Source organism: Cupressus sempervirens, chromosome 7 (genome assembly GCF_028749045.1).
Source record: "Cupressus sempervirens isolate cs-2001-9-10 chromosome 7, ASM2874904v1, whole genome shotgun sequence".
Lineage (NCBI taxonomy): Eukaryota > Viridiplantae > Streptophyta > Pinopsida > Cupressales > Cupressaceae > Cupressus > Cupressus sempervirens.
The window spans coordinates 140,725,444-140,740,462 of record NC_143124.1 but is presented as its reverse complement, the minus strand read 5'-3'; the positions used below and the strand labels follow the sequence as shown (position 1 = coordinate 140,740,462).

General features: G+C 32.6%; 1 protein-coding gene across 1 annotated transcript; it reads left to right on the top strand.

The window, feature by feature from the left end:
* Positions 1-9,242: 9,242 nt before the first annotated feature.
* Positions 9,243-11,749, top strand: LOC149545919 (non-specific lipid transfer protein GPI-anchored 20-like). The gene is made up of 4 exons (XM_089790883.1): positions 9,243-9,733; positions 9,854-9,913; positions 11,052-11,084; positions 11,181-11,749. Exons 1-4 carry the CDS (start codon positions 9,370-9,372, stop codon positions 11,390-11,392), a joined length of 669 nt encoding a protein of 222 aa, XP_089647009.1. The 5' UTR covers positions 9,243-9,369; the 3' UTR covers positions 11,393-11,749.
* The last annotated feature ends 3,270 nt before the right edge of the window (positions 11,750-15,019 follow it).

Below are 15,019 nucleotides of genomic sequence, written 5' to 3'. Positions count from 1 at the left end.
CATTACAACATATGTCTCTAGGGGTCCTAGGACCCCTAGGGACACATTATTATCATTTATATGGGTCAAAAGTAGTCATAGGATAACCTTATGACCCCTTTTGACATCTTTCATTACATTATATGCCCCTAGCAGTTCTAAGACTCCTAAGAACATATTATAATCATCTATATGGGTTAAAAGGGGTCACTGAAAAATTTGAGACACCTTTAAAAATATTTTATTACAACATATGTCTATAGGGGTCATAGGATCCCTAGGGACATATCACAATCATTTCTATTACTTAAATGGTGTCATTGTATAACCTATGACCCCTTTCAACACATTTTATTATAACATATGTCTTTAGGGGACATAGTACCCATAAGGAAATATTATAAACATTTATATGGGTTAAATGTGTCATAGGTTAACCTATGACCCCTTTTGAAATGTTTCATTACAACATATGTTTCTAAGGGTGCCAAGACCCTTAGGGACATATTATAATCATTTATATGGGTCAAAGGGAGTCATAGGATAAAATATGACACATTTTGACACATTTCATTATAACATATGTCTCTAGGGGTCTTAGGACCGTAAGAACATATTATAATTATTCATATGGGTTGAAAAGGGTCATAGAATAACCTATATCCCCTTTCAACACAATTCATGACAACATATGTCTCTACTAGTTTTATGACACCTATAGACATATTATAATCATTTATATGGGTTGAAAGGGGTCATAGGATAATCTAGAACCCCTTTCAACACTCTTTATTACAACATATGTCTGTAGGGGTTCCAAGACACCTAGGGACATTATAATTGTTTATATGGGTCAAAAGGGGTCATAGGATAATCTAGACCCCTTTTGACACATTTCATGACAACATATATCTCTAGGGGTCCCAATACCCCTAGGGACATATTATAATTATTTATATGGGTTGAAAGAGGTCATCAAAAAATCTATGACCCCTTTCAACACATTTCATTGCAACATATGTCTCTAGAGGTGCCAAGACCCCTATGGACATATTATAATTGTTTATATCCATCAAAAGGGGACATGGCATAACTTATGACCCTTTTTGACACATTTCATGACAACATATGTTTCTAAGCATCCCAAGACCTTAGAAACATATTATAATCATTTATATGGGTTGAAAGAAGTCATAGGATGACTTATGATCCCTTTTAACACATTTTATTGCAACATATGTCTCTAGGGGACCTAGGACCCCTAGGGACATATTATAATTGTTTACAAGAGTAAAAAGGGGTCAATGGATAACCTAGACCCCTTTCAACACATAAAATGACAACATATCTCTCTAAGGGTCCCAAGAGCCCTTGGGACATATTAGGATCATTTATATAGATCGAAAGGGGTCATAGTATAACCTATGACTCTGTTCAACACATTTCATTACAAAAAATGTCTTTAGGGGTTGTACAACCTTTAGGAACACATTATAATCATTTATATGTGTTGAAATGGGTCATAAGATGTCCTATTACCCCTTTCAACACATTTCATTACAACATATATCTCTAGGAGTCCTAAGACCCCTAGGTACATATTATAGTTGTTTATATTGGTCAAAAGGGGTCATAGGATAAATTATGACACCTTTTGACATATTTCATTAGAACATATGTCTGTAGGGGTCATAGTACCACTAGGTTCATATTATAATCATTTATATAGGTCAAAAGGAGTCATAAGATAACCTTATGACCCTTTTCGACATGTTTCATTACAACATATGTCCCTAGGGGTCCTAGGACTCCTAAGAACATATTATAATTATCTATATTAGTTAAAAGGTTTCAAAAGAAAACTTGTGACACCTTTCGACACATTTCATTACAACATATGTCTATAGGGGTCATAGGACCCCTAAGGACATATCACAATCATTTCTATGGTTTGAAGAGGGTCATTGTATAACCTATGACCCCTTTTGACACATTTCTTGACAACATATGTCTTTAGGGCTCCCAAAACACCTAGGGACATATTTTAATCATTTATATGGGTTGAAAGGGATCATCAAAAAATTTATGACCCCTTTCAACACAATTCATTGCAACATATGTCTCTAGGGGTTCCAACACCCCTAGGGACATATTATAATATTTTATATTCATCAAAAGGGGTCATAGGATAAATTATAACCCCTTTGACACATTTCATGATAACATATGTCTCTAGGGGTCTCAAGAGCCTAGGAATATATTATAATCATTTATGTGGGTTGAAATGGGCCATAGGATGATCTATGACCCCTTTTGACACATTTCATTACAACATATATCTCTAAGGGTCTTAGGAACCCTATGGACATATTATAATTGTTTATATGGGTCAAAAAGGGTCAATGGATAGCCTATGAGCACTTTGGACACATTTCATGACAACATATGTTGCTAGGGGTCCTAGAACCCATAAGGACATATTCGAATCATTTATATGGATCAAAAGGGGTCATATGATAACCTATAAACCCTTTTGGCAAATTTCATGACAACATATGTCTCTAAGAGTCTCAGAACCCCTAGGGACATATTATAATAATTTATATGGGTCAAAAGATATCATAGGAAAACCTATCACCCCTTTCTACACATTTCATTACAACATATGTCTCTAGGGGTTCCACAACCCCTAGGGACATATTATAATCATTTATATGGGTTGGAAGGGGTCATAGGTTAAACTATGACCCCTTTCGACACATTTCATTACAACATATGTCTCTAGGGGTTGTAGGACCCCTAGGGACATATTATAATCACTTATATGGGTCAAAATGGGCCATAGGATATTCTATGACCCCTTTCAACACATTTCATTACATCATATGTCTCTAGGGGTCCTAGGACCCATAGGTACATTTTATTATTGTTTATATGGGTTGAAAGGGGTCATAGGATAACTTATGACCTCTTTTGACACATTTCATTATAACATATGTCTCTAGGGGTACTAGAACCCCTAAGGACATATTAGAATCATTTATATGGGTTGAAAGGAGTCATATGATAACCTAATTACCTCTTTTGAAATGTTTCATTACAACATATGTCCTTGAGGGTGCCAGGACTCCTAGAAACATATTATAATCATTTATATGGGTTGAAAAGGGTCATAGGAAAACCTATGACCCCTTTTGACATAATTCATTATGACATATGTCTCTATGTATCCCAAGACCCCCAAGGACATATTATAATCATTTATATGGGTCAAAAGGAGTCATAGAATAATGTATGACCCATTTTGACGCATTTCATTACAACATATGTCTCTAGGGGTCAAAAAACACTTAGGGACATATTATAATCATTTATATGGGTGAGAAAGGGTCATAGGTTACCTCTCAACACATTTCATGACAACATACATCTCTAGTGGTTCCAACACTCCTAGGGACATATTATAATCATTTATATGGGTCAAAAAGAATCATTAAAAAACCTATGACCATTTTTCACACACTTCATTGCAACATATGTCACTAGGGGTCCTAGGACCCCTTGCGACATATTGTAATTTTTTAGAGGAGTCAAAATGGGTCATAGGTTAATTTATGAGCTCTTTCAACACATTTCATGATAACTTATGTCTCTACGGGTCCCAGGATCCTAAGAACATATTATAATCATTTATATGGGTCGAAAGGGGTCATAGCATGACATATGACCCCTTTTAACACATTTCATTACAACATATGTCTCTAAGGGTCCCAAGACCCTAGGAACATTTTATAATCATTTATATGGTTCAAAAAGGGCCATAGGATGATCTATGACCCCTTTTGACACATTTCATTACAACATATGTCTCTAGGGGTCCAAAGACCCCTACGGACATTATAATTATTTATATGGATTGAAATAGGTCATAAGATAACCTATGACCCCTTTCCACAAATTTCATGACAACATATGTCTTTAAGGGTCCCAGGACCCCTAGAGACATATTAGAATTTTTTATATTAGTTGAAAGGGGTCATAAGATAACTTATGACCCCTTTTGACATATTTCATGTCAATATATGTTTGTAGGGGTCCCAGGACTCCTAGGGACATATTGGAATCATTTATATGGGTTGAAAGTGGTCATAGGATAACCTGTGACCCTTTTCGACACATTTCATTACTACATATGTCTCTAGGGGTCATAAGACCCTTAGGAACATATTATAATCATTTATGTGGGTCAAAATAGGTTATAGGATGTCTTATAACCCCTTTTGACACATTTCATTACAATATATGTCTTTAGGGGTCTTAAGACCCCTATGTACATATTATAATTGCTTATATGGGTCAAAAGGGGTCATAGCATAACTTATGACCCCTTTCGACACAACTCATTACAACATGTGTTTCAAGGGGTCCTAGGACCCCTAGGGACATATTATAATCATTTATATGGATTGAAAGCAATCATAGGATAACCTTATAACCCCTTTCAACATGTTTCATTACAACATATGTCCCTAGGGGTCCTAGGACTCCTAAGAACATATTATAATCATTTATATGGGTTAAAAGTGGTCATAGGAAAACCTATGACCCCTTTCGACACATTTCATTACAAGATATGTCTCTAGGGTTCAGATGACCTATAGGGACATATTATAATCATTTATATGAGATAGAAGGGTTCATAGAATAACCTATGACACCTTTTGACACATTTCATGACAACATATGTCTCGAGGGGTCCCAAGTCCTTAGCAACATATTATAATCATTTATATGAGTCGAGAGGGGTCATAGGATAACCTATGATCCCCTTTGACACATCTCATGATAACATATGTCTCTAGTGATCTTAAGACCCCTATGGACATATTATAATCATTTATATAGGTTAAAGTCAGTTATAGGATAACCTATTACCCCTTTTGATACATTTCATTATAACATATGTTGCTAGGGGTCCAAGCACCCTTAGGGACATATTATATAATCATTTATATGGATTGAAATGGTTCGTAGGATAACCTATGAACCCTTTTGACACTTTTCATTACAACATATGTCTCTAAGGGTCTTAAGACCCCTAGGGACATATTATAATCGTTTATATGTGTTGAAAGGAGTCATAAGATAACCTATGACCCCTTTCAACACATTTCATTACAACATATGTCTCTAGGGGTCCTAGGACCTCTAAGGACATATTCTAATCATTTATATGGGTCAAGAGGGGTCACATGATAACCTATGACCCCTTTTGACCTATGTCATTATAACATATATCTCTAGGGGTCATAAGACCCCTAAGGACACATTATAATTATTTATATGGCTTGGAAGGTGTCACAAGATAACCTATGACCCCTTTTGACACATTTCATGACAACATATGTCTCTATGTGTCTTATGACTCCTAGGGACATATTATAATCATTTATATGGGTCCAAAGGAATTGGACCACATATGTTCCTAGGGACATACATTATGTGTTTGAATGGGTCAAATGGGATTATGAAGTTCCCTATGGTCTCTTCTAACTCATTAAATAAGAAAATACATTCCTAGTTGTTCTAGGAATATATATTATGTGTATGAATGAGTCGAAAGGGTTAATAGAGTATCTTATAACCACTAAGCACACTTCATATTATCAAATGGTTCAAAAAGGGTCATAGGATATTTGAATGCCTTTTTAAGTCATTAGATCACATCATTTATGTGGTTAGGGGTACTAGGAACCATAAGCACACACATTGTGATTGAATGGGTTAAAATGTGTTAAAAGGTACCTTATGACCCCTTTCGATCCTTTAGAACCATTATATGAATGGCTGAGGGTCCTAAAGCATTTTAAAAACATATAAAGTATCCTAAAAAGGGGTTATACTATTATAAAAGAATTTTATTTTTACAGAAAAAAGAAAACGGGTATCCAATTTGAGAATGGGTATTTTATTTGGGAATGAATATGTGATTTGAGTATCTAATTTGGGAACTTTCAAATTGTATAAGATTTTTGAAATCCAAAAGTTGCATCACATTCTATGCTTCGACTAGTATAAGGAAAAAAAGAAAATTTTGAATTTTGAATTTTTTAAAACTTGTTAAGGTGGTTAGACACAGGAGTTCTTTAATTCTTAAAAATATTATAGTAGAAAATTCATAATTAATTATTTATTTGGAATAAAAATTCTCAAAAATATGCATCACATTCAAGCATGACTCTACATTTTTTATCTATAATTATATTTAAAAATATTATCATTTGATTTTGATTAAGCTGGTCAGACATACACCTACTTTTTATTTTCACCTTGAAATTTTTGTAGTACTACATTAAAATCCAAACTTTTGACCAATCAAATATTAATTTCTCGAGATAAGGTCTAGTAGTTTAGAAACTAGATTCAATTTTCTACAGATTATTTTCTTACAATTCTTTGATATAAAGTCCAGAACCACTTTAAAATTATGTGTCAAGTTGACATAACCCTGATTTTTTAGTTTTTCACTACCACTTAAGGCCATAGTTTGGTTGACCATGATCCTACACATACCCTATATATACTTTATCTATAACCTGACTTAAATTTTTACCATAGATTAGCAAATGTGACCATCAATTAAAACATGCCTCAAAAATTATGGGTGAAAACATTTAATTTACCATGTGGAAAGATTGGATTCCATTGGCGAAGTCATTGTCAAAATAAAAATTATTATGTATCAATATTGGTGATTACACTGAGCATGCGACCCAGTTTTCATAAATTGTAGGTGATGTTGCCACCTAAAAAGTGCTAGAAAATTTTCCAAATTCTGGGTTCCTGATGAGTGAGATTAGACATTTGGTGAATATTTTCCACTAAAGTAAACCTTGCTCTATAATGCTTTCAAACACCTAGCCGAGTTGATCAACTCATGTAGGGCTTGGTCTTAAAATATGCAACCATCTTGAAAATCTTCCAAAATGCATATGCAAATATATTTACATTTCTCTTCTTAACTCCAAAAGTCCATTGAAGTTTAGCTAGTGGAAATCAAGATAGAGTCATTATTTAACCAACTGCCTGCTTCAGGACAAAGAATTTGATATTATACAAAAATTTAATATACACCTGTCGAAATTAAAATTCTTGCAAAAAAAATTATACTCTCAAAAGGTAGAAAAGAAAAGCTATAATCATGAAAGAAAAACTTCCATGTCAATCCATTAGCTTAGAGTTGCTTGGATTTTAAAGTTACTATAATGGAAACTAATTTCTATATCAATTTTGTCAACTATTAAATTCGTACATAATGGCCTCCAACCCTTTTCTCGGATCTAGAAGAAGCCTATATAGCTTTAATGCCCATGCCTTAACTATCCAAACTAATCCTTAACAATATTTTAGATCATTCCCCAATTGTTGTCATTTCTTGTTAGGGCAACTTTATGAAAGTTTTCATGACAACTTTTGCAACATTTTCAATTTGAGCATCCTTTCACTCAATATTGCCTCCAATAGACCCATGTAGGACATTAGCATAACTGAAGATATTTTACACATTTTCATCCATTTTGGAGTTTGGTCTAAGTAGGATTTAGGACAATTATAGAGGAATGCTTAACATAATTACATAAAGTTAATTCAAGTCTTTAAATAAGTGAGTTAATGTAATTTTAATTCTTAAATGAACAAAGAATAATAAGGCAATGATGTGAAAGAAATAGAATAAAGAGATAGAAGACAAAACATAATTGATAACAGAGTTCATTTGTGGGTCAGACTATGTCTCTAGCTCCTACTCCAATAGAGTGACTGGTTCGATTAACTCCAAAAATCAAATACAAGTATTTACAAGATCTCCCCTTCAAGAACAATGCAAACAGTATTCTCCAATGTTCAAGAATAATCATCAAGTATTGAAGATCATAATTTCCTTCTCACTACCTGGATGCCTTACAAAGGCCTACAAACCTTGCTTAAATACATAAAATTAGCCAAAAATGGGCTATAAACACTAATTACAAAATAACCCTTTTAATTAACTTAATATTCATAATAATGCCTTTTCCATTTTATGAATTTGGTCTTGATTCAATTTTAGGGGTTATTTTTAACCCATATCCTTATTTTACTAAAGATAGGCATAATGGCACAAGGTTAAATAAAAACACCTCCAGAGCTAATCCAATGTTGTAAATCGTGTAGAGGTGGCCCTTAATTTTGGGAGGTGGGTGGGCAGTTATTTAACAATAAAATATTAGTAGTCTACCACGTTTACTTAAAAACACAAAAATATTTTATTTTATATAATTAATCTCTCTTTTACTTTCATTATAACTCATAGACCTTAGATCATTACATATTCAACTGGATTATACATTATATATAGAATTCTACACCAACCCTTACAAACCTAGCAACCAATCTTCGTTGATAACTTATTAATTTTAAATAAACTAAAAATGGTATCCTTTTATAGTTTACCTCCATGCCAATTAAAAGGTTTTGGCATGAGAGTTGGCAAATATCAAACAATAGTTAAAAATCAAGAAAAATATATGTCTTAATAATTTAATCAGATCTGTCTACAAAGTTGACTCAAGGCAAGAATGCAGCTCTCGATTTTATTTGAGCTATATTTTTTTAAAGTATAAGACATTAAATCCTCTTAAATATGAATTGAATGATATTTCTTTTTTAATTGGAAACAAAACGTCAAAAGAAGAAAGAAGAAAAACAAATCAAAATCGCATACAATATACAAGAACACTCCATAGACTACCAAAGTTCATCACTACTGAGTATAGACTCTACGAGCTTATGCTTTTTCAAGAACACTTCATAGACGACCAAAGTTCATCACTACTGGGTATAGACTCTACGAGCTTATGCTTTTTCTCGAAGAAGATGAACCGTTAGACATCCTTTACCAAAGCATATGGAAAATCTCAAATTTAAAATTGGTTTAACTTATATAATTCGTCTTCTCAATTGATGAATGGATTTCTTTAATATATATGTCAATCTATGAATGGGAGAAAAAAAGTAATGGTTTTAGTTGTTCAAATGATGTACAAGTAGAAAAACGAGAATCTGGCCACCGTGGCCGCTTGGATTCAAAACAGGTAAAGAGTGGTGGGTTTGTTGAACGAAAACCTTCCAATTATTGCTACTTTTGCTCTGTCTTTAACCTAACAATATAATTCACGCAATGTTTTCCTATTTGCCAGTTCTCCTTATAAACAACTCTCCCTGTAGTACAGTCTTTCATGCATCCATCAACCATTACCTTCAACTATTCTGCATTTAGCTACGTCCCATTCATATTTCCTTTCCTTTATCTACTTTTCTTCTCTATTAGTTTTGTGGGTACTTTTTCTTTCAATGGCAGGTGTAACAGGGTGCTCTAGTTCATCACTCTCGATAATATTGATTATGGTGGTCACGATTGCACTCGATGGAAATTATGGCGGTGTGGCAGCTCAATCAACTTCTCCTTCATCAGGCTGCACAAGTTCTCTCATAACTTTAACTCCCTGCTTGGGTTATGTTACAAGTAATATTTCTACCACACCTCCATCACAGAGCTGCTGCACTGCACTTTCTTCTGTCGTTAAGAACAATGCAGCTTGTCTCTGTCTTCTGTTTAGCACTAACAATCCAGTTAGCGTCCCCATTAATACAACAAGAGCTCTCAGTCTTCCCGGTGCTTGTAAGGTCACCACTCCCCCAGTATCTCAATGCAAAGGTAAATGGTTGTATATTTTGTTATTTGAAACAATGCATGTGAAATTTAATTTAGATTTCACGAGTTGATAAGGTAAAATTTACACTGCCATGATTACTTAAATGTTGTTGCTTTGAGCAGCTGCAGGTGCTCCGGCTCCCTCCTTGTCTGCAGGAGCTCCAGGTCCCTCTTCATATGCAGGTGAAGTTAATTAAACAACAATCAAACTCTTTCAATAAATATAAAATTTGGTTGTTTAACTTTTAGGGTTGATGCTAAAGAGACGATGTTATAACTGAGCCTCTTAGTTGCATGAAATTCATACTTAGTGATTTCAGATGACTTCCTATTTATAGTAAGAACATTATTTTTGGCGTCTTCTACTTTTTATTAAAATTCTTGGACTGTTTAATTAAAAATAAGTCATATCAGCAAGCTTGTTGAGGCATTAGAGACCTTCCAAAAAGGGTTGATGAGTACTCATCCGTTAATTTTATGTTTCTTGGTTTATAGATATGATATAATATGTTTGTTTATTTTTATATTTATTGAAAATGCTTTTTTTAATTAGGAATATTCATGATTAGCAATAACAATATACATATTTCATAATTTATTAAAAATAGACTATTTTGAAAAATCAACAAATACTATAAAAAAACTTTCTAAACAATTGATCATCTTTCTAACTTCTTTTTAATATGAAAGAAGAATGAAATACTAAAATTTCTTGAGCAAATGCATGTGTTCCTACTGTCCTCTTCACTTATTGTAGTGTTTTGGATTTCTTATCATTTGCAAATTGCCATAATGTATCTGTTGAACTCTTTTCCAAGATGGTGTTATTTAATTTGTGCGATTGAATAGGGTGGAAAGGATTCATTAGCTGAGCATGATTATTTCATTAATCTTAAGAATATATTGGTTAAGCAAAATCACTTTTAATTTTTTATAATATATTATTTGGTCAGACCAATTCATATAACAAAGACTTTAGATTTACATCCACAAATATGATGCCACATTAGCCTATGTTTCACTGAGAAATTTAGAAGGCCTACACAAAATAGGCAGACCAATAAGTCTTTGTCTCATTGATTTGTCAATATGATATCATGATATTTGTTATCTTTTACATCAGTAGAGTACATGTCACTAAATTATGTATACTTATGCTCAACACTATAAATGCTAAAGTATTGAATAATAATATTGTACTATTTAAACATATAAAAAAGTATACGTTTACACTATTCCAATTATAAAAACATGATTAACAACAAAATTATTTCTCTAAACTTGATGTAACCTAATCACTAAATAGTTCTTTTATGAGCAGGTGTAGGTGTACCGGCACCCTCTGTATCTGCAGGTATTTAGTTCTTTCCATGGGTAGTTGATATCATTTCTAAAACGGACAGATGAGTTTATATAGCTCAATTATGAATTATAATTTACGAATTTGCAGTTTCCAGCAAAAGTGCACCAACAGCGAGTGTTCCCGCCGCTTCCCCTGCCCCTGCAACATCAACTCCCCAAGCAAGATCACCGACAAGTTCAGTTGGAGGGGTATCGCCAACAGAAAGTGAGCAACCAAAGGAAAGTGCCGGAACCCACTTGAAACCATCAACCATTATCAATTTCCTGGTCGGAATCGTTATAGTTAGCATTGTGTGGTGAGAGTTGCACCCGTGTTATTTACATGTATTTTAACAAATGTGGACTTTCCCACAACGAAGTGAATTTGTTTTTTAGACCATAGGAATCTCTTGTCAGCTATATAATTAGTTTTTATGTAGTATTTTATTATTATTATCATCATGTCTTTCGATTATTATATGTAGACATTTGAGTGAGTAACCACGGAATATTAGATCTGAGATCACCAACTGAATTGGCTCCAGAAAATATGGGTAGTACACAAAATGGTAAATAATCACTCACGGAAATTCAATTATGAAATTATCAATGTCAATGTTTATTTGAGCAGTCATCGGATTAACGAATTAATAGTCATATATCTATGGTGTTCAGGAAGAGCTTTGCAAATGTTTTAAAATGAGTGCTCAGAAAGAAAGGAGGGCCGAAATATGAATTGTTAGTGTGTATATGTTGGGGTGGGTTGGGTTATGTACCATTGACCTCTATCTAAGTAGAAGTATATACGTATGAGTATGCAATTGCAATTATTATAAACTCAATTTTCAATTTATCATATTTTTAATAAGTAATTTTAGTTAATATTTATTATCTATTTTGAAATTTTAATTTTTAGATTATGATGAGTATTGCATTTTGTGTGATAGCATTCATCTTACTTTTGGTACTTTCATACAATCAAGTGTAAGATACACTTAATCAATTTGTAGTTCAGTCAAAAACTTCATGTGCAACTACATGAAAGAAACAAAAGGTTCTCCATTTTGCTTATACCTCTAACAATAATAACTTATAGCCTATGACATCGTAACTCTCAAGGATACCACCCAATCTAGAACAACTACCTAACAATGTGAACCTACCTTACATACTCTCAAACATAACCATTTCACACACTTAATTAACTATAGAATTCTTATAGCCTTTTAAATAAAAAGTTATTTGTTTTACTTATTGAAATATTCTCTCTCTCTCTCTCTCTCTCTCTCTCTCTCTCTCTCTCTCTCTCTCTCTCTCTCTCTCTCTCACACACACACACACACACACACACGTACATACACAATACTCATAGCTAGCTTATTCTACTTAATATCTCTTGTGTCATATAAATAGTTCATTTCCCTTGTAATTTTTCCTTATAAATTTGATTCCTAATAATCTCCTTTTCTACCTTCTCTCACTCTTAGGATTCAACTTGTATGTTCTAAACTATCCAAATATTTATATTTCTCAAATAATGTACATGTAATCTCTACATCATTTTTCTATGCATGCCCTCTCCTTTCACAATCTCGCTCCAACCTTGTTATTTTTTAATTCTCCCTATCTCTCTTCTTACCCTCTAACTCAACCTCTAAACCCATCGTTTATTTGTATTTGTCTCTAATTATACATCTTCTTACTTACACTCTTTTTTACCTCCTAATGCACTTGCTAGCTACCACTATTGGTATAGTATTATATTTCTATTTCATTGTGCAAGTATTATTATCTTTTACTAAGGTCTTCTCCTTTCCATATAACTACTATATTTCTAATTATATGAAGCCATCTCTTGTTTGTGCATTTCTTCTCATGCTCTCCTATAGCAGTAGATTCTAGGCCATAAAAATTTATTAGGATTCCCTTGAAACTCTAATACATTTCTTATGAAATATTTTCCCATCTATACATTATTTTTCCTTAGACCTAACCTAGATATTTGACCATTCAAAACCACCATCCTTAGGCTAATATCTTCCATGAATAACCAAATAAATTGTCAGTATACTACTTGCACATGTATAAAAATCCCTCATATATAATAACCACTCTCTTGCATTAACTAGGTTGATGCTAGTATTCTTGCATAAACAATGCTCGCATGCTAGATCCTCTTCATTGCACATCTTACCTATTGATTTGATATAGCAAGTAGATGTTAAATGCCTCACATGTTGTATGGATAAACCTTTAATCAACTCACTTGACATCAAATTCTTTCATGTTGTAATTACTTCTTTGTCATAAAAAATCTACCTAATAGCTAATTTTGAGATTGAACACAGTTATTAATATGATCTCTTAACCTCCTCACCACTACTCACACTTCTTATAGTATAATTCCATCCCAATGGATCTTATTTCTACCATTTTTTCTATTCTAAATTATATTAGATCACCTTAATTTGAACTATTATTTAGCTCTATTATGTGTCTATTTAACCATGAAATGGAATCATCAACTTTTTTTATACACACAAACTCTCCTCTCATCCATATTAGAATTTTATAAAGTCAAATTTTCATCTTTTCATTACTTTTATATTTTTCCTACTTGACCATTTTCTACTCTACTGGCAATCATGTATTCTTAATTATATAGTAGCAAACTTCATTTCTAATCTTGCAATATTGCCTCTATATTACCCTCAAATCTTAGAAATCTCATTATTATTGTATGTGATCCTAGGAACCCAAGTTCCTTCATTTATTTTGCCAAAAAAAATTAACCGCTCCATCTAAACTCCTCGAACTATTCAGACAAACTCTCAAATAGTACAACTTTTTATTTCTATATATCTTACATCTACAAGGAGCCATGTTGTTTAAACTTAGATGTTTCTATATTTTTGTGACTAGTTTTGCACTTTTACTCCTTGGGTCATGGTAATGATTCCCGCTTTTTGGTGAAGTCTGACACTAAAAAAATCATAAATAATTTGACAATGATGTAAACTAGTGATTTTTAACATTTTCTATCTAGTTTATAAAAATAAATTAAATTCAATTAAAGTCCATTTTTGCATCTCGTTTGAGAAGTGGTTTATATGAAAATTGACATTTTCAAATAGTGATGGGTGTTTTGATCAACATAACTTTTTTTTCAAATATGATAATTACAAAATTCTTTCAAGGTTAGAATAGTAACATCAATATTTAGCAATTTTTGTTCATAATGAAAAGTAGAAACCATTACTATTAGAATCAGATATTTCTATTGAATATTTTGTTCATATCATCATATCTATTACATGTAGCAAAGGAATTAATTTCCAAATCTCATAAGATGCTAGTGTCTTTCAATTTTTGGAATTTATACACTTGGATAGTTGCCTAAATTTAGCATTTAAATATTTCAATTAAAAATATACAATTTTAATATGCAGTGATTAATCATGAAAATATACTATACTCTTCATGTATCATTTCTTTTGTTGAATGTAGGATATGACCCCTAGTGGATGTTCGAAGATGATAGTGTTGGAAATATAAGAGGAGTAACTGAGAGGGGAGGGGTGAATCAATTACCACAAAAAGAAATCCAAGATCCCTTAAGATGTTAATACAATACAAAACCAAAACTCTATTAAAACTGAAATGATTTTGTAATTTGGTTAACACAAGAACACTTGGTTTACACTATCACTCAATAAAAACTAAAATGATCACTTCTTAAGATGTTTAGTGTTTTTAAAATTAATTAACTTAGTTGTAGAATCATAAAACAAATAATAGGAACACAAGAGACCAAGATTTAATTTGGAAACCCAATTTGGGAAAACCACCAATTGCAGCTAGTTATTATTTTTTACTCTTTTGAAGTGAGCACTATTAAGAACCAACCCTGTTAAAGGTTACAAAACACATTGTTTGGTGTGACACTAT